General features: G+C 41.3%; 2 protein-coding genes across 3 annotated transcripts in view; both read left to right on the plus strand.

The window, feature by feature from the left end:
* The window catches only part of LOC309714148 (uncharacterized protein), a 104588-nt gene that overhangs the window by 66444 nt on the left and 14174 nt on the right, over nucleotides 1–23970 (plus strand). The gene's annotated exons all lie outside the window — the stretch shown is intronic.
* Nucleotides 1541–13166, plus strand: LOC309714151 (uncharacterized protein). 2 transcript variants are annotated; one of them, XM_082546377.1, is made up of 4 exons: nucleotides 1541–1934; nucleotides 6808–6947; nucleotides 10937–11701; nucleotides 12136–13166. In XM_082546377.1, the coding sequence occupies exons 2-4, from the start codon at nucleotides 6930–6932 to the stop codon at nucleotides 12706–12708; spliced, it is 1356 nt and encodes a 451-aa protein (XP_082402503.1). In that variant the 5' UTR covers nucleotides 1541–1934; nucleotides 6808–6929; the 3' UTR covers nucleotides 12709–13166. The 2 variants fall into 2 exon arrangements, with proteins under 2 accessions (XP_082402503.1, XP_082402502.1); XM_082546376.1 differs by having other exon boundaries at nucleotides 6842–6947.

Genomic DNA, 23970 nt, shown 5'->3' on the forward strand with positions numbered 1-23970 from the left:
AACTGGCTCACCAGTTTGCGCCAGATTCGAATTAAAATGGGCAGCAAAACACAGCTGATTTCCCATCACACTGTTGTGCTACATAGTTACTTGACCATTTCTTCTTTGATGGAACCAGCAAGGAAGAGATTTTTTTAAATCTCATAATAAAGTATGCACACAGTAATAAATATAACAAATGATAAGCACCATAATATAAATAAACAACACCACAGATCCTATAATCTGATTTCTGTCTTTTAGTTTACTAAAACGTGAAGCGCCACACGCTAGTTTGTGTCATTATCCAGATGTACATAAGCATGATGGCACAGTTACACAATCACACTAAAACTCGGTGCTGATAGTTTCCACTTTCTCTTTTGTATTAGACATATGGAGACAATATTTGGGATAAATAACCATGAAAACTATTTATTTATTCAGTTTAGAGGTTTACAAATCACATTATTATGATTAAAGAGCCTGTTTCACTTGAATCGTCCACTTGATGGCGCAGTAGAGTCGACCAGTTGGATGGAAAGCTTCAGTTCATCACTTCCCCAATACTTGCACTACCTATGTGACCAAACATCTGACATTTATAGCGCCTGAGTGGAGGAGGCACATAAACACAGACACTAAAACTCACGTATCCCACCATGACTTTATCTAGCAAAGTATTACCTTGAATCTCAAGCAGTACTGACAGACTATCCACATTTTCTCCATTTCTAACAGCTTTTAGTCTTTTTTATTCCAGTGATCTCTCCTCCTTTGATCATTTTCCTCAATGGAGAATAACTGAAATCCCTCCTCCTCCTTTCTACTCACCCACTATTTTCCTTTCCATGACTTCCTTTTAACAAACCATTTGCAATTTAAGTGTTTTATTCTTTTGTTCTGCATTTTTAAATTTTATACACAAACTCCCGTCTCGGAGCACCTTAGCTAGCTCCACATCAGATTATGCCAAAACACCCACCTAAATTCAAACTGCTTGTCTCACAAAAACTCCACCTATTGTCCCGCTCAACCCATCTATCCTCCCTAGAGCAGCCCAACAAGTCTTCACAGGTCCCAGTTTATAGCCAGCCCAATTCAGTCTCGAGTATATGTTGAAAATACGTCATAACTTTGAGTCACAAACTGACACTGAGCCTCTTCAGTAAATCCAGCAGCTTTTTAACATCATTAGAAGTGTTTGAGCTGCTGCAGATGTTTGTAAATCTGACCCTAAATGTTCCTTCTTCTTTAAAATTCAAACTAATGAATTGATATTCATTAGTTTGAATTAAGGGATTTAACAGGTTGTTATTGTTTATATGAGCTCCATAAAACGACAGGGTTAGAACACATTGTGAAGAAGTAAGATGTTTGTTTTGTAGTCCATCTTCTGCACATTGTAGTTTCACCAGGCGGACATGCGGCGTCACATCGTTAAAGAGAGATGAGTGTAAAGCTGTTCATATTCTCAGCACCGCTCTTCCCTCTGAGTCATTAGCAATTCTCCTTTCCACAATGACGTTTTCATCGAGGCCAAGGAAGAGGGGTTAGGAAAAGGAGATAGGAAGTACTTTTGAATAGCACCTCACGTAGTTACATGTGTACAGCTGTGTCACGTGACCGCACAGCAACAAACAACGTCAAAGCAGGAAGAAGGGGGCGGAGCAAAGTGTGTGTGCGGGAGAGGAGTCGAGCAGAGAGAGCTGCTTTTTCACGAAACGGGAGTAAAGCAGTGAACTTAGAGGAGAGAAACAAACTAAAGCATCGATCATAAACCACTACCAACGTCCTGATCGATATCTGCATCGATCTGCCCACCCTTGTCTCCTGGATCGTAGCTGAGATCAGCGTGAACCACGTGGGTCTCTGCTCCCTGATCTGTTTCCTGTGTTTGGAAAGAGTTGCAGCTTCATCGCGGAGTTTCTCTCGGTTTGTGGGCTCATCTAAAGGTAAGCACCGAGCTAACTTTACTGTGAGTTCAGTTCATGTTGAGTTTAGCTCCTGAATGAGGTCTTCTGCTGCTCTCCTCGGTGTCTGTTCACTGTTTATTGTGAACACGTTGAGAGAAGAGTGAGAGAGTGTTTGGAGAAAAACACCAACTAATCATTAGCTCAGCATGCTGGGAGAAGTTGAGCGTTTGCTGGCAGAAAGTTGGAACCTTTAGCTGCACTGCGTAAATTCTTTACGCCCAACGAGATAGGGTTGTTTAAAGGCTGCTTTGCTTTATTTTTAATTTGTTAGGTTAGGTTAATCATATCTGTAACCACCTTGTTGTTCTTTGTTTTTAAAGTGTTCCTGCAACTGCAGCATACATGCTAAGCTAGCTGTACCACGTTACTTCCGCGCATTGCATTGTGGGTACGAGTGGCAACAAAATTAAAACATCAACAAATCATTAATTCCGCGGTTTTAATCCCTACTTGCATTTTATTTGCCCCAAAAACAGTTATGTACAAAGTCCGTACGAAGATAGTTTCCAAAAAGGCAAAAAATCAAGTATGAGGAAAAATCAAAGGAGTGAAAGGGTCAGACCCATACAAGCATACAGAGTGGAGTAAGGGCGTTAGCCTGCTGCCCGACTTTTATCACGCACATATTTACTATTATATGGTCCTAAGTGTGAGTTCATACACTCACAAAATGTTTAGTAACTTCAGATCCCTGCAACAAGCCCAGGTCCAGTTTACTTTGGTGATTTGGACTATTCCATTTCACAGCTGTTGTTAAAATGTTTTCTTTATCTCCTGTACAGGCCAACGCAATCTAATTTTTGTTTCAGGTTGTAGTGTTACACAACTTTTTCAGATCCAATAAAAATAAAATAGGTGTTTCGTAATTCGGTCAATTTATTGTCTTTATATGTAACTGGCATTATTGTTTCATTCTATTATAGAATCGTATAAGAAAGATGCAAAATTGTAAAAATCCATTGTGCTTTATTAGCTGCTTCGGTGAAGAACAAATCAACAATGCAACAAAAAAAAACATATCAAAACAACTTACTGGAAAACAGTTATTCATCACTTGATTGCTTCAATACAACACTTGGGCACATATATGCAGGACTTTTCGTGGCTGTTTTGATATCGCTCTCTCTCTTAACCGATCAAATCTGGCTGTGGTAGCAGCTTTAACCTGTATGACCAGGTTGATAGAGGGCGCCAGTCTGGATCACATTCCAGCATTTTGTAGGCTGGTTTTCCTACAAAATACAACAAACATTAGCCCGCAAAGCTATAGTGAACAAAGCAGCATAGCGCAACGAATTCAATTCCAAATAAATATAAGACTTAACCTAGACGTAACCTACATCAACGATTATGTTATGATAAATTACGTAATAACTACAACTAGAGCTGGGCGATATGAGATTTTTTCATATCACGATATGTTTTTTTCATTTCAGGCGATAACGATATCTATCACGATATAAGCCAAATAACTATATTTGTAAGATTTAAATGTGCCGTTGCTCACAAGTAAAATGTGAAATAATCAGCAGCTTGTTTTTATTTAAATATTTATTTCCCATAATAAGTTCAACAGGGTAGATGTACTTAAGGAACATGAGACTTTTTCAGATAAATAAAGGCAAATATTGCAAACTACACAAAAGGCAGCCACTAAAGCGTTTAAGTTTCAAAATAGAACAAACGAAACAGACTAAATTGTCAATTCCACTTAGAAACAAAATATTAATTCTAAAAATAAATCTTAGTTTGTTTTACAGAAGAACAGACAAAACTGACTAACTTTTGTCAATATCAAATAAACTGAGAACTAAAAGGAAATTCTCAATCTCTCCTTGTTGTATAGCTGAGCTTTTCAAACAGTTTTAACAGTTACTTTAGTCTGACAAAAGCCGAATGACGAATTAGCGCTTCCAGTCAGAGACTGAGGCTACGTACACACGTACACGGGTATTTTTGAAAACGGAGATTTTCCGTTTTCGTTTTAAAAAATAATCCCGTCCACACATAAAGGCAGAAATGAAGGAAAACGCTGCTATGAACATGCCAAAGCAGCAGGTGGCGCTAGATTCCTAACCGTGCAGAAATGTTGGCCAATCAGAAGTCTAGAAGCCTCGGTGGGAAAAAGTAAACAAAGCTGGGGCATAGAAGCAGAACCGAGTCGTATGTGTGGACGGACAGTAACTGTGTGTATATGTAAGCATTTAAACACTGCAGAGAGTAGAATTAACAGTATTGTAGAAATTCATTTCACCGAAACAATAACGTGGCGCAGTGTGACGCATGCACCAGTTTATTGTATTTCCAGACTTGCTTTCGGCACAATTTACAGTGCGCGCTACTCTGTTTTTTGTCAGACTTGAAATAGCCGAAATACCTTCACACTACGGAGCTTCTATGGCTCTTCCGTTCGACAATCTCTCCGGCATTGGAACCATCATCTGTTTTCTCTTCGGTCACGCTCGGTTGATTTTTCTAGTCGGCACACTCATTTCCTCCATTACGCGCTGGCTCCATTACCCGCTGGCTGCTTCCCAAACAAACACATGTGCGGCTTGGCACTTGTGCTGTACGTAACAAGTCACGCGACGTGACGCTGCGGCTGTGATTGGTTCGGCTCTGCGCTACTTAATTTGGATTGGCTGACCTTTTTTTTTTTTTTTTTTTTTTTTAAGAGGACAAGAGCGGCAAGGTCTATCGCGATAGCTTAATTTCTCTATCGAGTAAAAGTTATATCGCGATACATATCGTTATCGTTCTATCGCCCAGCTCTAACTACAACAGAAGACTGACCTTTGTGGAAATTCTTGGAGCAGACTAACACGTGAGCTTGAGTGTTCTGAAAAGTTATATTTGGTCTTCGAGTGGCTGCAATCCAGGCCATCCGTCGCCTCTTTGTTACTTCGGAAACATGGCTTGAACAATTTCTCTTCCACGACGTAATCCGATAAAAACCGATCACTTTACCCGTCGGCTTCCTGTGGCTGTCATGCGACCGGCTATTGCAGTTAATAATACAACAACTTCTTGTCATTATTTGTTTCTTTTTATCGCTGTGTGACTGTTTTCATATGAAAAATTTAAATCTCTATTAGATTATGATAGAAAAAATGGTGATTTGGCCTAGCACATGCACACCCCACATACCTTGAAACATTAGTTTTAGAGGCCCAAAACACCCAACCGAACCATTTAATTTTTGTTAAATTAAAGACTAATTATGTCTTGGGTTTTAACTATTTAATAATAAAGAAGGAAACATCACAAAAAGCACTTAAGGTCATGAAAATTATTTTCAATTCATTGACACATCCACCTTATTTATTGAAAGTATCGGTATCAGCGATACTGGCCCATATCTACTTGTTATCGAATCGATACCAAAATATGCATCTTATTGCTAGTCAGGGCTCTAGAAACTAATTGGTTGGATATTCGATCTAATTTCTCAATGGTGTGACTAATCCTAGGTCGTCCAAGTAAAAAGGTCGCCTGTGGTCAATGACAGACAACGTACTGCCCATATATTGTGATCTAAACCAATCAGAGATAGTCAAGGGCGGAACCTCTAAGATGTCCATGCCCAAGGTATGGATATTGAGATGATCAATTCCAAGCCTTTATGGCATTTTTAATTTATTCTTCCTTTTTATTTTATATATCTTGAGATGTTTAAATTTCAGCTCAGTGAAGCACTTTAAGCACAAGAACTTCTTCAATGGTGTATTTTTTGGACTATAAGGCAGACTTAAAATCCTTTAATTTTCTCAAAAGTGTGCCTTATGTATGAATTCTGGTTGATAAGTGAAGCTTTTTTCAACTTATTCTTCTTGCTTCCTCCACTTCCATACCATTGATTCATTAATGTTCAATTCTCTTGCAGCTGCTCTATTTCCATGTTCTCCTGGGTGACTGATAGAGTTTGCTTCATAAATTCAAATTCAAATTCAAATTTTATTTGTCACGTACACAGTCATACACAGTACGATATGTAGTGAAATGCTTGGACAACTGCTCGTGACCTAAAGAAAACAAAAAAAGGAAAAGGCTATGAATAAGATAGGAAATCAATATGAAAAATTAAAAAGGGTAAATTTAACTAGGAAGGAATAAAATATAAATTAAGGTTAAAAATGAAATAACTGTACAACACAAATTAGAATGAAGGGTAAATTTAACTGGGAGAATAAGATAAAATATATAAATTAAAGTTGAAAATAAAATAACTGTACAACAAAATACACAATATAGAACTATAAAAGAATGTATGAGAGTCATAAGCAGAGTCTCTTAAAAGATGCCATTTTGGGGGCCTTACACACACAACAGAGTATTATTATGTTGAAGCACAATACGTATCACTCCGCGAGGATCCTGACTGTGGTAGCCTTAATGCTCTGACAATCCATCAAGCGGTGCAGCTTTGTGGACACTGTTTTTCAACAGTGTCCACTGCCTCACTGTGGTTTGATCTGAATCAAGTGTAAGTTTGTGGACCTTGTTGTTAAAGTCAGTGGAGCTTTTTATGTGGGTGTGGGGTGTGTTCCCCACAAAGGGTACTAGGATGGTAGTAATGTGCTGGACAATGTTGTAGGTGGCTGAGTTTATGCTGCTACCAATGAGCCTGAGTGGGACTCCTTCTTTGTGTATCTATGGAAGTTCATATATACAGGGTGCAGCATCCACCGGGTAAAGGTGGTGGTATGCAGGGAGCTCAGTGGCTTTTTCCCTTTCAACTTCTTGTAGGCAGCTGATGACTTTCTTTTTGCTTCTGGGGTTTCACCTTGAAGCTTCATAGGTATTGTTGTCACTGAGTGTAGTAATGTTTATTTGCTCTGCTTCTTCTTGTCAGGGATAAAATACATATCTATACTTTTGTGTCCCAGCTGAGTAACAGGAGGAGAAGAGTCTGGTGGAGCAGCAGAGGAACAGTTTCAGCCATTTGGATTCAGCTCAGCCACTACAGAGGAAACAATGACTTCAACACAGGAGGTGAGAAAAGTATCTCAGTTACTGTTATTGAAACTGTGTGCACAGTAGAGCAGGGCGATATGGCCAAAAAAATATGTCACACTATGTATTTGAAAATTTGAGATAACGATATAACTGACGATATAATTTTTGCGAGACAAAATACAACTCCACAACTTTATTAGCGCAAAAAAACCCCCATCCATTTATTTTCACTTAAACAAGCGGCTGTTTTTTTTATGTGCATTAAAGCTATATAAATATTTAACAGTGCAAATGCAAATTTCTTGCTGAAAGCTTAACCAAAGTGCATTTCCAGTAGAAATGTGCTGACATATCCTGAGCATAACCATGTATAATATCCACTGAAGTTAAAAAGAGGTGCTTTGCTACATTAAACTGCAGTGTGGCAAATAAAAAAAGTCAAATTTGTATTTTTCGGACCATAAGGTGCACGGGATTATAAGGCACATTAAGCGAAACAAAGCAGTCAGATAAATTAAACTTTATTAAACTCATTCTTCGTGCTTCCTCCACTTCTGTACCATTGATTCATTAATGCTGTATTCTATCACAGCTGCTCTATTCCCATGTTGTTGCAGTATATTAATGACTAACCTGGTATTGTGGATGGATTATCTCAGTTGTTCTCCTGACTGAAGTTTGGTCCGTTTATAGCATCCTGCCATGCGATTGCATTTGTCTCTAACCATCAGGAAACTTCACGTTAACTTTTATCGAGTGGAAAAGTGTTAGTGTTCGTCCTCCAGCTTCACTGTTTATGTTATGCTAACATAGCTGTGTCGCTAGCGATCACGTAGCACATCATTATATATCAACTAGCCCAACTTCAGTAACCCTACAAACGTCGCTGCTGTTTAGTTTCCTGTCTTCATTTATGTTGGAAGTGATAGCAGAGCTGTACGTTTGAATTTTTTCAGAAATCTCTCAGTCAGAACATGCAATATCATGCTTGGGTAACTAGCGAAACTAGCGAACTAACTTCCGGTAACTTCCTGTTAACTTCTAACTCCGTTAAATGTAATAAATTTTGTTTTCATGGATGCCTGGAAGTTAAACATCATAGTTACACCTGGTAAAGCAGCAATGCTGATCGTTTTATTAAAGATGAAAGAATTTGGACAGTTTTTAACTCTCAGTGATGCTGCAGTGTTCGTTTGACTTTGGGATCTTACAGGACAGAGTTTAGGACCCAGATTACTCCCAGATTTACGAGCACCTTAGTCCGACAAATACGGCAATGACGACGGCCCGCTTGTATGTTCTACAATAAATGTGCTTTGTTGTATATCTGACGGACAAACACCAAACCAGTGAAGTTGCACCATTTTTAAAAACCAATTCTGGTTCATCCGTTTCACTCAACAATCCGCTTTCTCCCCTCTCATTCTCCGTTGCCGCCGTGGTTTTTCGGCTATGTGCGTATGAAAACAAAGGCACTGCGCATGCGCGCTTTACCCATATTCTGTCGCGATATTTTATTTTCTTATCGTTGCCCAACATTTTACCGGTATTACCTTGAACGGTATAATATGGCCCAGCCCTAGTGCACAGCTGGTTGTTTTTTCAAGTTAAAGTCAGCTTTATTGTCAAAGACCATACATACAGGCCCTAAGTGTACACTAAAATAATATAAAGATAAAAAATAAAATAGGAGCGTTATGTACAATAAAATACTGTACAATTATTTATTTATTTATTCATTTATTTATTTATTTATTTTTGTCCCGTTTGGATCTTTAGCCATCAGAATTGTTGTCTTAAGGCCAAGAAAGATGCCAAGCGGATTTATTTTACCAAGTGGATCATCATGGCCTTGCCATATTGGTCCATTTGATTGACCTTTATTATAATTATGAATTTATTTTATTTTCAGTTGCTACAAACGGGACAGACTGTACAATTATTTAAACAGCAGTGTCCAACACAATCATGGTGCAGGAGCCATACCACACAGTGATGCAGCTGGTGAGGATACTCTCGGCGGTGCCTCTGTAGAAGGTGCTCATAATTGGGGTTGAGGCTCTTGCTCTCCTCACTTTTGCAGAGGCTGTAGAGTCGTTATTAAGCTTTGCTGACATGTGACGCAGTGTTTTTTGACCAGGAGAGATCTGAGATTTGCACACCCAGGAACTTGGTGCTGCTTACCTCTATAATGGGGCGATATGGCCAAAAATATTTATCACGATATACATTTGAAAATGTGCGATAACGATATAACTGACGATATAATTAACACGAGACAAAATACTTTATAACCAATGTTCCCTCTAATTTTTCATGTGTCTGAGCGAACACACAAACTCCCTGAGCGGACACTTGGACCACTGTGAGCAACAGCAGACGTGTGCACTGTGGTCGCGCTAGTCCATTGAAGTTACATGGTTTATTAAAATAATAAAATTACAGCATTTACATTTATGTTAGACTACTTTTAATTAACTGCTTTAGCCCACTTACAATGAAAATTTAAAAAAAATCTTGTTCATGACCTGTGTAGCATGTTAACACTATTGAAAGTAAAAATAAGAGAGTCCTGTAACTCTCTCTCTGCAAAATACAGTATATAATGACCAATGTTGGGCAATTAATTATGCAGTTACAAAAAAGTAACTGCGTTTTGCAAACAACAAAGCTTTTTGCAGCTATTTACATAAAAATGCAGCCAAGGTGATTTTAAATAAAAATTTCAAACTATTTACAGAACAATCAGCTGTTCTGCATCAAATCTGATGCCACACAAATTATTTGTGCCGCTCCAAAAATATTTCTGTCCACTATGAGATGAAGGAGAACACCAGCCTGATACCTGCAGGCCTGACAGCAGCAGATGTATCACTGCTGTAACACCTGTAACATTCAGCAGTCGCCTCATTGTTCTGACACACACAACAAAACTATTGGCTACACTACAAACTAATTACACACTAACTACACAAGATTATCTCTCACATCTCAACCCACCGCCGTCACTCCTAAAACTTCCTAAACCACTAAATGCCATGTTGCCATCATTTTTTGATTGGTCGACATGGTACATTTTCCGAGCAATAGGAAAGGGTGGGGGTGTTTTTGGTTTTGTCTTTGCTCACAGGCGGAGAGCGTTTTCCTTATAAAACGCCGTTATGACCATTTTTTTCCCCCCCGCAGTAAACAACGACAGTATTCAGGAAGAAAACCAAACATTGCAGATATTTTTATCATAACTCTGGTTTTACGTGGCCGATCAACACAATTTAAAAACTGGTATAAAGTCCACACTTTTTCAATCAACTGTTCCGTCTGTCCTGCTCACGTCTCCAATGGTTGTACATGTTGTCATTTACTTGACTTCACTGCACATCAGCTGCTTTGCCAGCTAAAACACTGGTGTCGGCACATAAGGACGCTGTGATAGTGTCCTTATGTGCAGGCAGGCTATAGACAGGCTATATATGAATGTGAATCGCATTATTGGCTGGACTATGGGATAATGTGGCATTGTTCTAATCCCATACGGGAGCAGCCAGTCACTTACTGACTAACACTGCACAGGGCTTGCAAAATCGCTAGCCCGACGTCCCGGAGCTAGCGGTATCTCCGGTCGGGCGACCAAAATCTATCTCAGCCCCGCCCGCTGGGTTATCATATAGCCCGACGGGGCTCCTCCATACATAAAGAATCCACATTCACAAACAAAAACCACAAAGTTATAAGAAAACACAACGATCATATTTTCAGCACACATTGAAACAACAACATCATCAGTTGGACTCCCCATTTTTCATGAAATGAAAGATTTTCTCCAGCGATCAATATTTCTTCAGTTATGTTATTTTCATTCCAATTCTCATTGTAGCACGTCATTGTAATGTGAAACTACCAACAAAATGTGGTGGCAACACACCTAGAACTTGTTTGTTGACATCTTTGATTCCACTAATGGAGTTTCAGTTTGTTCCACGACTGCATTTCACTCACTGCCTCTGTTTGTATCTCTGTCACTGCAGGACCAACATGGAGCGAGAAGTCAGCGCTCTCAGGAGGCCGACAAACCTCACAGAAGAAAGGGAGAGAAAACATACAGCTGTGATGACTGTGGGAAGAATTTTAGTGGGGCTGGACACTTAAAAGCACACAAACTCATCCACAGTGGAATTAAAGCATACAGCTGTGAGCTGTGTGGAAAGTCTTTTACTCAGGCTGGAAGTTTAAAAACACACAAACTCCTCCACAGTGGAATTAAAGCATACAGCTGTGAGCTGTGTGGAAAGTCTTTTACCCAACCTCAAGGCTTAAAATCACATCAGCTCAGCCACAGTGGAATTAAAGCACACAGCTGTGAGCTGTGTGGAAAGTCTTTTAAGACGGTTGGACACTTATATAGACACCAACGCATCCACAGTGGCTTTAAACCATACAGCTGTGATCAGTGTGGCAAAACTTTTTCTTGCAGTGAAAACTTACAACTTCATCAAGTTGTCCACACTGGAATTAAGCCGTACAGCTGCGACATTTGTGGAAAAACCTTCCGCTGGCTACTCAGCCGAAATAATCACGTACGCATTCACACCAAAAATGATGTTTACTGCTGTGATCAGTGTGGCAAAGTGTTTGTGAGATATAAAGACTTAGAACGCCACATGTTTACCCACACTGAGGAGAGACCTTATAAATGTGACCTCTGTGATAAGGCTTTTAAAGATCCACATTCCCTGAAATCACACCAACAGATCCACACCAGAAAGAAACTCTACAAGTGCAGTTACTGTGAGGTATGTATTTATATTTTTACAGTTGCAGTTATTTTGAAGTATTATGTGAATTAAGTAATTTCAAAGCTAAATGAGACATGAAAACGTCATGTACAGAATATTCAATCAAGTTTGAGACAAATCAGAATCTTTCCTGATGTTGGAAAAACGTAAAGTTTTAAAAGCTTCTCCCCTTGCTGTCTATCTAACATTCACACTTGGGAAAGCTTGGGGTTAGTATCTTGTGACATGCAGAGTAGAGCATCCATCGATTTAACCAACAATCTTCACATGAAGTCGTTTACCTACAAATGAAGAGTCATTTTCGCCCAGTACGCTGAGTGTTACAATATGTAATTGGATGTTGGCAGAGCTGATCTTTATTTCAAGTGAGATTCAGGATAAAAATGTTGAAGGAATTCCCTGACTTCCACTGTCTTTGTGTCTTTGTTTAGAAGCAGAGCGACACAGATGGATCCAGTTCTCAACCCTGTCGTCACTGTGGTGATGGGAAAGCGTTTCACTGTGACCTTTGTGGAAAAACTTTCAGTCAGCAGTGGTGCCTAACATTACATCAACGTAGACACACTGGAAACAAAATGAACTACTGCAAAGAATGTGGTAGAGGCTTCCCCACACCAAGTACATTAAAAATACATGAGCTTATTCACAGTGGGGTTAAAAAGCACGTCTGTGATCAGTGCGGGTCATCCTTCACCACTGCAGGTCACCTCAAACAGCATAAACGCGTGCACACAGGAGAGAAACCATACAAGTGCAGACACTGTGACAGAAGCTTCTCACAATCAAGTAATCGTAACCTTCATGAACGTAGACACATGGAAGAGAACATCAGCTGTGACCAGTGTGACAAGACCTTCAAGAGTCTCAGTTCATACTCCAAACACAAACAATCCCACACTGTCCCCACAGTTTTACAGTTACCAATGTGCCAAAACATTCACTTCATTATTTGCTCTGTGCAAACATCAACATCAAGCGGACCTGAAGTCACTGGATCACAATGAATCTGAAGAGACAGAAAGATCCTCTTCTGGTTTCAGGATCAGACTTTAAAAACCTTGAGATCAGGCTCCACAGAGTTCAGGTGGAGTCTCCTGTAAAGAGTGTCAGCTGATGTCACACTTGGATCTGATGAGGTAGCTCTGATTTCTGGATTTACAGTGAATAATCCTGAATGGTACATTCAGGAAGATAGAAGTATAGATATCTACATCTAATTCTTGTTTTTCTTTGGCTACCTTTGATATTCCATTTCAAAATGAATGTGTTTTTTCATGTATTTAGTTTTACTTTAGTTTATTTCCTGTCCTGTTGATCCACATGTTCTGTAGCTGTTTTCTGTTTGTCGTTTGTGTTGTGAAATCCTGATACTACTAAAGATTTGGTTATATTTGATTAACTCTAACGTTTGTTTTATTAAACACTTATTAAATAGTTTGGTGTAAAAAAATAAAATAAAGAAATTGTCTCACAACAAGTATTTTGAGCCATGATTTCAGGTTCAGATTAACTGTTTTTAATGGCACACGTGGAGTGCCATCAGGGGACACTTGGTTGTTCTCCACTCACACTGAACAGGGTTCCTGCAACTCAGTAAAAAATTATCTTCAATGAAAATAAATTCGTAATTTTCATCCCAGAACTTTGCTGTGGATAGGTAGTTTGCAGAGGGTGTGTTTAAGATACTGAAAGGATGAGTTTACCCTTCCAAACTGTAAACAAACTGTGTGCTTATTAATAACTGAAGTTAGATTACAGGAGGGTAAATTGAGTTTAAGAGTTTTTAGTGTCATTAAGATGGCTCTTCTTTTACCTGACTTATATCCCCATGAAAGCTTTCCATGTAGGGGATGTTGACTGAGGTAATGCAGTCGGACAAGGGAGGATCCACACAGATACATGACCTCAACCTCTTTAAAGCTTGGCGAGAGGTTCTAGTGAGCCTGGTTAAGGGAACAGATGAGTTGGGGCCGGAGGTGCCAAGTTCTACCATTCCCGCCTTCCTCCTTTTTGATAACCATCTCACACAGGACCAGAGGACGAATTGCAACAGTGTTTTGCAGATGTGTTCTCCCCCCTGCCTAACTGTATGACTCATCATCGAGCACCATGCAGTCTGGCGTGATGGTGCATTCACAGCCCTATGTGATGCCTGAACATAAAAGGCAATTGTTCAGAGAGAATTTTCCAAAATGCTGAAAATGGGAGTAATAGAAGAATCGCAACCCCATAGTTGTAGTTGTAGCCTCAGTTGGGCGGCGGGGGGTGTGTGGCAGAGGTGTGGTCTGGCCTGCTGCATTGGTTAGTTAGTTAGTTAGTTAGTTTTGACCTGGACCTCACGGTTCTTTCTGGAGCATAAAGAAATAGGAGTTCAGACAGGTAAGAATGGGCTTGGCATTTAAGGGATTAAAAAAAAAGTAAAATTTTAAATTGGATCCTGTAAGTAAAAGGAAGCAAGAGGGGCCAAAACTGGCCTAATATGCTTTTTCCATTTTGTGCCAGTTAGCAGATGAGCAGCTGCATTTTGGACCAACTGAAGATGATAAAGAGAGCAATGGTTCGAACCAAACTACAGTGAGCTGCAGTAGTCGAGTCTGCAAATAATTGCTGTATGAATAACACGTTCAAAGACATTACAGTTTTTCTGAATTGCTAAAACACTAACTCCCATTGCAAAAACTAAACTGTCAACTAAGAAAACTCTTTCATCAAATCAATCCCACAGTTGCCAAAATCTTAAACACTATTCATCTGGCTAAGACACCATTTGCAAATCTGAATCTCCAATTTACCAAAACTCTAAACACATTCTCAAACACAAAACACATTTAGAAATGTGGTGCACTTGTACCCAGAATGGTGCACACAGGCTACTAACACACTTTCTTCATCATTAACACACTACCACTCAAAATTGAGAAGACATGTTGAAACCTCTTCTTCTGCTTTTGCTAGACTGAATCCACAGGGATGTATTCATGAGGTCTAACCATTGAGTCAAGCTCAAAGATTCTCTGTACACAACAAACTAATTTTAGTTCTGTAAATGAAATAGAATCATGTATAAATGTGCTATGTATACAAGTATACTTATAACTAAATCTAATATAAATAAATGGGGGCGATCGCTGCTCAAGAGTTGGGAGTTTACCTTGTAATCGGAAGGTTGCTGGTTCGAACCCCGGCTCGGACAGTCTCGGTCGTTGCGATGGAGTTCTCCACAGTCATCTTACTGTTGGGCCACACAACAACGAACCTCTAGCAACATTCCGTTGTGTTTTGTGTGCTTTTGCAGCATTTTTCTTTTTGCAGCATTTTTCTTTTTGCAGGCGTTTTTCTTTTTGCAGGTGTTTTTCTTTTTGCAGGCGTTTTTCTTTTTGCAAGTGTTTTCTGAAGTTGCAGTCCATTTGGCCTCTCAGCGCCACCGTATATGTCTGGAGGCTCACATCCGCCAAGGACTGGGTACAAGACTTGGCTATTTTAAAGCCTCCACGTTGTCAATTCTCCATCATTATAACAAAGGTAAGTCAGCTTGAGTACTGCAAGTAAAATGCCTTTGATTTTGCCCGGAACATTCAGATTAGTGCAAACATAAATTCATTCATGAGGGGGAAATTACAGTGAGAACATTTGGAGGCTCTGTTAGATGGATAAAATAGTGAGTTCAGTGCATTATTGACATATTTAATTAATTATTGACACATTTAATTAATTATTGACACATTTAAATAATTATTTAATGGTGTATTTAATTCATTCATTTTGGCACAGTTGACTCCTTCAGGTCTCACCATGAAATAAATGTATCTGTCAGCCTCACCCATTAAACTCAGGGGGCGGGGTTAACGCTGATCGAGTCAAAACCATTGCTTTGGCCTGGTGGCCATTGTTTTTAGCACACAACAACCGGCACGTGGAAGCTAACAGAACTGCACTTTGAAAAACCCAGTTTGTGTGTCTCCAAATACCATTGTAATATTTTTTTAGCTGACAATGTAGTGGTTTAATCTTCATATGTCTGGTTGGTTTGTCAAGATACAGCCTCTTTACAAAAGTGCTTCGATGATTTCGGAGATGTCTGCCCAGTCTCACGGCAAAGCGTGGGATAGACCCGCTCGCCTCGCAAGCATTCGAGCTTTTATTACCACCGACAAAGCGCAGGCACAGCCGACACAGCTGTAGTAGCCCCCGCTGACTTCTTTTACTGAGGTTATATTTATCGGGGTTTTATTTCCTGATGTTCTTATGTGTCCTACGTGTTTCAGTCGCCAATTCTGAATTAGAATCAGAATCAGAATCAGAATGGGGTTTATTGCCAAATGTTGAGCAGGTTTACAACATTAGGAAATTGCTGCGGTGCTTCAGTGCAAACATGGTGTCATAAATAACACTTAAATAGACATGGAAAAAATAAAAGTAGGGATAAGAATTAAAAGTGCTACGTGGAAAGATATGTGCATGAGATATACATGAGATATATACATGAGAATAAGAATTAAGAGTGCTACGTCGAAAGATATATACATGAGTGCAGGTGGTGATCAGTGCCAAACATGGAATGATACAGTGAACACAGCGTAGGGTCATGTGTTAGTGGCGGGGACAGTCATATGGTTATTGTTCATGTGTCCAACAGCAGAGGGGAAGAAACTGTTCTTATGGCGAGAGGTTCGGGTGCGGATGGACCGGAGCCTCCTGCCTGAGGGGAGCAGGTCAAACAGACTGTGTCCAGGGTGAGAAGGGTCAGCTGAGATCCGAGCTGCACGCCGCAATGTCCTGGAGGTGTACAGGTCCTGCAAAGATGGGAGTCTGCAGCCAATCACCTTCTCAGCAGAGCGCACAACACGCTGCAGTCTCTGTTTGTCCCTGATAGTGGCTCCAGCGTACCACACGGTGATGGAGGACGTGAGGATTGACTCAATGATTGCAGTGTAGAACTGCATCATCGTCCGTGTTGGCAGGTTGAATTTCTTCAGCTGCCTCAGGAAGTACATCCTCTGCTGGGCTTTCTTGATGACGGAGGTGATGGTGGGCTCCCACTTCAGGTCCTGGGTGATGGTGGTACCCAGGAAGCGGAATGAGTCCACAGAGGTGATGGGGGTGTCAGTCAGGATGATGGGGGGGAGTGGGGCTGTGTGCTTCCTGAAGTCCACAATAATCTCCACTGTCTTCTGGGCATTCAGCACCAGGTTGTTGTGGCTGCACCAGGACACCAGACGTTCAACCTCCCTCCTGTAGGCAGACTCGTCCCCGTCCGAGATGAGTCCAATAACGGTGGTGTCATCTGCAAACTTGATTAGCTTGACAGACTGGTGGGTGGAGGTGCAGCAGTTGGTGTACAGGGAGAAGAGCAGAGGAGAAAGAACACAGCCCTGAGGGGAGCCGGTGCTGATGGTCCGGGAGTCCGAGACATTCTTTCCCAGCCTCACATGCTGCTTCCTGTCCGTCAGGAAGTCAGTGATCCACCGGCAGATGGGATCAGGCACATTCATCTGGGAAAGCTTGTCTCGGAGATGGTCTGGAAGGATGGTGTTGAAGGCAGAGCTGAAGTCCACAAACAGGATCCTGGCGTAGGTTCCTGGGGAGTCCAGATGCTGCAGGATGAAGTGTAGGGCCATGTTGATGGCGTCGTCTACAGACCTGTTGGCTCTATATGCAAACTGCAGGGGGTCCAGGAGGGGGCCGTGAGGGTCCTGAGATGGGAGAGAACTAGGCGCTCAAAGGACTTCATGACCACAGATGTCAGAGCCACGGGTCTGTAGTCATTTAGTCCAGTGATCCTAGGTTTCTTGGGGACAGGGATTATGGTGGAGGACTTGAAGCAGGCAGGCACATGACATGCCTGCAGTGAGGAGTTGAAAATGCCAGAAAACACTGGGGCCAGCTCGTTTGCACAGTGTCTGAGGGTGGCAGGAGACACGCCGTCTGGGCCGGGAGCTTTCCGAGCATTCAGGTTCTTAAACTGCTTCCTCACATCTGCTTCATGAATATGAAGAGTTGTGGTGGGAGGAGGTGGTGTGAAATCCTCTTTTGTGTGGGGTGAGGAGGGGGGTGTTGTAGGTGAACGGTTTGAAGGTGGTGATGGCTCTATGGAGGGGGGAGAGGTGGGGGAATGAGTGTCCAAAGTGCCTCTATTGTTGGGGCCGTTGGAGGTGTGAAGGCTGCCTGATGGCTCGTCAAAACGACAGTAGAAGTCGTTGAGGGTGTTGGCCAAGAGGAAGTCGTCAGTGGAGTGGGGGGTTTTAGGCTTGTAGTTTGTGATATTCCTAAAACCTTTCCACACAGAGGCCGAGTCATTCTCTGAGATCTGCTGCTGCATCTTCTCAGAGTGCTGATGTTTAGCAATGTCCACTTCTTTAGTGAACCTGTACTTGGCCTCTCTGTAGCAGTCCCTGTCTCCGCTTCTGAACGCCTTTCTCTTTTCCAGCCACAGCTTTTTGAGTTTAGGAGTAAACCAGGGTTTGTCATTGTTATAACTCACCCTGGTGCGTGATGGCACAATGCTGTCCTCACAGAAGTGGATATAGGAGGTGACAGTGTCCGTAAACTCGTCCAAGCTGTTAGAAGCAGCCTTCATTGTGTCCCAGTCTGTAGACTCCAAACACGTGCGAAGCTCCTCCACAGCCTCGTTGCTCCACAGTTTTTTAGTCCTCACGACAGGTTTGGAGAGCTTCAGCCTCTGTCTGTACGCGGGGATTAGGTGGATCATGACGTGGTCAGAAAGTCCGAGTGAAGCGCGGGGCACCGCGCGATAGGCCCCGCTGATCGTGCTGTAACAGTGGTCCAATGTCCTCTCCTCTCTGGTCGGGCATTTAATATACTGCTTGTATTTGGGAAGCTCATGGCTCAGATTGGCTTTGTTAAAGTCCCCAAGAGCAATGATGAGAGAGTCCGGGAATGTCCGCTCCATGTGCAGTATCTGCTCCGCGAGTGCGCACTGAGCTGCCTGCGCATCTGCGTCTGGCGGGATGTAAACAGCGGCCAGGATGAATGAAGCAAACTCCCGCGGAGAATAAAACGGTTTGCAGTGAATAAAAAGGTATTCCAGAGAGGAAGAGCAGTGCTGAGCAATCACTGTCACATCTGTGCACCAGCCACTATTGATGTAGAAGCAGAGACCTCCACCTTTGGACTTACCGGAGAGAGCGGCCTGCCGGTCCGCGCGCAGCAGATGGAAGCCCTCCAGTTTGAGCGCGCAGTCCGGGATGTCCTCACTGAGCCACGACTCCGTAAAACATAAGACACAGGATGAGGCAAAGTCTCTGTTCATGCTTCTCATCAGGGCCAGTTCGTCAATCTTATTCCCGAGTGAGCGAACATTAGAAAGGAAGATCCCAGGAAGAGCGGTTCGCAGTCCGTGTCTCCTCAAACGCACGAGTGCGCCGGCTCGCTTCCCTCTCTTTCGGCGTCTCGCTTTCCTGGTCAGAGTCAGCAGTAAATCTGCCGCAGATGCGACAAATATTGGAAGTAAATCCACAGGCGTTGTAGTCCTGTAGTTAAGGAGCTCTTCTCTGGTGTACGAATATCCAGAGGAGTGCCCAGACACAGAAGAAATGCACAAAAACAAAACAAAAGTAACGCACTGAAGCACCAGGGCGACCATCCGCGGCGCCATCTTGGTTATATATATCTAACTATCTAACGAATTATAACTAACATTAAAAACATGTTTAAGGAGGAGAGAGAGAAAATAAATTCGATTAACATCTGATGTTTGGGTTTTTGTTCAGTAATCAGCGTGACCTGTGTATAAACGCATAAAAGAAATAACGTTGGTGTTTCCGTCATGTAGTAACTGCTGGCTTTAACTGTACAAAGGTTGTTCGACACTATGAAACACATACAGACTTCATGATGTTCGGCTAATATTTTTATTGTGAATATTAATCATGAGGGTAAACGGACCTGTACACCACAGAGTGAAGTCAGCATATCCACGATATCTTCAGCTCTATGAGTTAACACAGTTTCCCAGCTGACTAATCTAACGGCCATCTACGAATATGTCACGGGTCATATCAATATGATTTTACAGAAAATCATCCTTATTACTGCCAACTATTCCAGAGACGTGAAAATCTACACCATAAAGAACAAAAAAATATAGCAGTCTAACGCAACACTGTAACAAAGATGAACCGTCAGTTTGTCACAGATCAAAGTGTGAATGAAAGTGATTGGTTGAACAGGTGTCCGTGATGTGTGTTTTCTGCATTTTCATCAGCATAAGAGACTCAGCAGCAGATTAGAATAACATTTATACATTTAATAAATCACCAAATGAATACACGATCTAACCTGTTCCGACAATTTGAGTTTGTGTTCTCTCAGCTGCAGACTCGCTGCTGTTTAAATGTTTGAGAGGAAGATTAGATATAATGCAAACATCAAGCTGTGTGCCGGTGATTGAACATGAGCACTTTTGCAAACATGTTCTATGTTGACAACCTGACCAGACATGTGAAGATTACGTTGCGACATTCGCAGCTAAAACACTATTAAAAGTGTAGTTGGTGACAGAAAAACGGGGTATTTTAAAACTACACCACCACCATTGCTGCCTGTGATTTGAAATGCATTCTGGGATACCTGGCTGCCCCAAGTCTACACAAGCAATCGATTATCTAGGATCGACCTGTCTTGACTTACTTTTCACGGCAACCAATCAAATGTTAGAGAAGCTGCATGGCAGCGTTAACCCCGCCCACTTGGTTTGATGGGTGAGGCTGACAGATAAAATTATTTCAAGGAGCGAGATAAAGGGGACTAAAGTGCCAAAATGAATTAAATAAATAAATCATTAAATAATTAATTAATTAAAACTGTCAATAATTATTAATTAATTAGATAAGAGATAAGATAAGATAAGATAGAACTTTATTAATCCCTCGGGTGGGTTCCTCTGGGAAATTCGATTTCCAAAAAAGCACAACACCGACAGAAGTTACAGAGTTATACACACACACATATATATAAATACAGAGACAATATAAATAAAATATACAAAGGGGATAAATAGAATAAATAGGAATAAAAATAAAAATACAAGTGAATTGCACATTTCAAGTATTGAGTCTATTGCACCGTTGACTATTTACAAAAGTATTGCACAAAAGGTATTGCACAGTGAGGTGAAGAGGCACTACAGCTTAGTTGTTCTTAACTACATGTGTCGTAAATATTTATGTAATTAATTATTGCCACATTTAAATATTATTTAATGGTGTATTAAATTAATTCATTTTGGCAGTCCTGGCGTTCCATATTGGCTCATTAAAGTTCTTGTCTTTAGATTAACTTTGTCTGCGTGTAATCGTGATACAGCCAGCGACGCTGTGCAACTAAGTCACGTGACCAGAAACCAACAAGTCACGACAGAGCAGGAAGAAGGGGGCGGAGCAAAGTGTGCGTGCAGGAGAGGAGTCGAGCAGAGAGAGCTGCTTTTTCATGAAACGGGAGTAAAGTAGTGAACTTAGAGGAGAGAAACAAACTAAAGCATCGATCATAAACCACTACCAACGTCCTGATCGATATCTGCATCGATCTGCCCACCCTTGTCTCCTGGATCGTAGCTGAGATCAGCGTGAACCACGTGGGTCTCTGCTCCCTGATCTGTTTCCTGTGTTTGGAAAGAGTTGCAGCTTCATCGCGGAGTTTCTCTCGGTTTGTGGGCTCATCTAAAGGTAAGCACCGAGCTAACTTTACTGTGAGTTCAGTTCATGTTGAGTTTAGCTCCTGAATGAGGTCTTCTGCTGCTCTCCTCGGTGTCTGTTCACAGTTTATTGTGAACACGTTGAGAGAAGAGTGAGAGAGTGTTTGGAGAAAAACACCAACTAATCATTAGCTCAGCATGCTGGGAGAAGTTGGAGCAGAAAAGTCTTTTCATTGTCCCTGCAGCTGTTTTTCTGCCTGCACCAAACCTCTACAGCCTCGTTTCTATTTGAAGTGATAACAGGAAGTCAGAGCGATCTGCTGCAGTATCAGGGTCACAATAACTTTATTGTCCAGCTGCTGTGGATGAACACATGAGAGGAAGTGAACTCCTACAAAGTCTCATTTTAATGACTGTGGCTGCTGTAAAGTGATGCACAGGAAGATGTTAACAAAAACTAATGAAACAGATGAAAGTAAACAGTGTTCATATTTGAAAGCACAGAGAAAAAAAATATATTGTGGTGGTTAATGTGCAGCTCTTGGTGATTTGGGAGAAGAAGAATGTTTTTATCGTGTTGTGGATTGAATGTTGGATTTTATTTTTATTTGTTGTTTACAGAAAACAGAAGTTTTGTCCACTTGTGGTTTACGATGGAGACTTTGAGTCTGGTCCAGCTGCCTTTTGGGGGTTCTGTCTCTTAAAGAGTATTTACATCTCTCATGTAGGGAGGGAGGACCCATGGAGGGTGCAGACACTGTGAAGTAGTGATGAGGTCCAGGACATGTTTTATAATCACGGGGGTTGCTGAAGGTGTTGAAAGTCTTGGGTGGGGGGTAACAGGTCATTGTTGGTAGAATCTACAGCAGGAGCTGTTCAGGCTGTTGGTGTGCATTGTTGGTGCAGTGGGGTCTTTAGGTTTGTGGTTGGTTCACGTTCTGAGTGTTTTTCAGACAGAAGCAGAGTCGTTAGATGAAAACAGGTTTGGGAAAGTCTGAGGAACTTGGAAAGAAAAGCGTCTGGACTTCTTTAAGTTGCTTGAAGACATTTCACCTCTCACCCGAGAAGCTTCTTCAGTTCTAAGGTCAGATGGCGGAGATTCTCAGATTTAAACCCTAAAAGGACCCCCTGATGATCCTCTACCTAATCACATGAGCCAAGGTGTGAAAATGGGTGTGGGTCACAATCAGCCAGGTCATTGTGAAACCTGGCCCCACCCTATCATGTGATTTCCTGAGGTCAGATGGCCCAGGATGTGAGTGGGCGTTAAGGCGTCTTATAAAGAAAGTGACTGGACTTCTTGTGTGGCTCGGTGCTGTCCCTGTTAAAGAGCCAAGAGCCTTTCTTTCCACTTCCTCCATGTAAAGTTTGGCTACAATGGGACACACTGGGGAGCTCACAGCACATCCATGTTTGTGTCTGTAGAAACTAGAGATGGCACGATACCACTTTTTTATGTCCGATACCGATACCGATATCATAAATTTGGATATCTGCCGATACCGATATGAATCCGATATAGTGTTTTTTAATCAACAAAACTGTTTTTTAAAATATCTTGCTGCATTTTGCAAGTCTGCAAGTTCATACTCAAGTTTAAAACAACAACTACACTAAAGCTATTCTGTTATACCTGTATACAAAAAAAATATTTCATAGTTCAGCAATACTGATCAATCTAATAAACTTAAACCTACACCATCCTCCCTATTCTGGTATTTTAAAGAGTACTTAGCGTAAATATTAAGCAACCTAACTAATAGGGTTCCAACTCCCAGCAACAACAAAAATAAATAAATAAAAAATAGGGAACCACCCCTCACGCTCCACCTCATGATGCTTAATCAACGTAATCAACCTTAATTTGATGCAGTGTGAAAAAAAAATGCACAGAAATCAATTATTTTTCAAGACATATTAAATAGATTCAACATCTTTCTTCAACAAAATTGCAGACTGCACAGATGGTACCTTCCCAAAGGAAAATGTACTATAGCTTACTAGGGTATATATATTAGACTTAATAGTCACTATATACAGTAATTGACTTCTATTCATTTTACATCAAATTAAAACTTTGGGTGTCAGATAATTATTTATTAAAAGCTCGACATTTTAAATGAGAATAAGAAAGAAAAGTCTGTCTTTGTGCCCCCTTTTCCCTGTTCATGCCCTATCGGCCCCCCTGGCTAAACTTTGCTAGATCCGCCCCTGCACAGTTACCAGCCGTCAGCTACGTAGAAAAAGATCCTGGTGTAGAAATTAATATTAAATAAATTGTAACAACAGCTGATCAAGCTTAAACGTGCTGCTGTTGTTCAGCCGCTGGTTTGCTCTTTCTGGCGCAAAGTGGACCAAAAACAAACAAGAGAGACAGACTCGCGACAGAAAAGCCGATCAGCTGATCATTAGCAGTTTCACGATTGAAGTAGCAGCCGGAGAGCGAGAGGCAGTCGCTCGTTAAGCTTAACGTGGGAATGCTTTACAAACATTCAGAGATGGACTTACACACTTGCTTTACTTCTCTCGGGGATAACTTTGTCGGAGATGAAATGCCAGGTTGCTAGCGAAGCTCCAAATGCTATCCAGACCACCAACAGGTCCCGCATGCCAC

The sequence above is a fragment of the Aulonocara stuartgranti genome (genome assembly GCF_965226115.1).
Source record: "Aulonocara stuartgranti genome assembly, chromosome: 9".
Taxonomy (NCBI): Eukaryota; Metazoa; Chordata; class Actinopteri; order Cichliformes; family Cichlidae; genus Aulonocara; species Aulonocara stuartgranti.

What these genes read in the sequence shown, in the direction of transcription:
- LOC309714151 (XM_082546377.1), top strand. An exon ending in ACAAGTGCAGTTACTGTGAG is followed by an intron (nt 11,702 to 12,135) that starts GTATGTATTTAT and finishes GTCTTTGTTTAG; the next exon opens with AAGCAGAGCGACACAGATGG.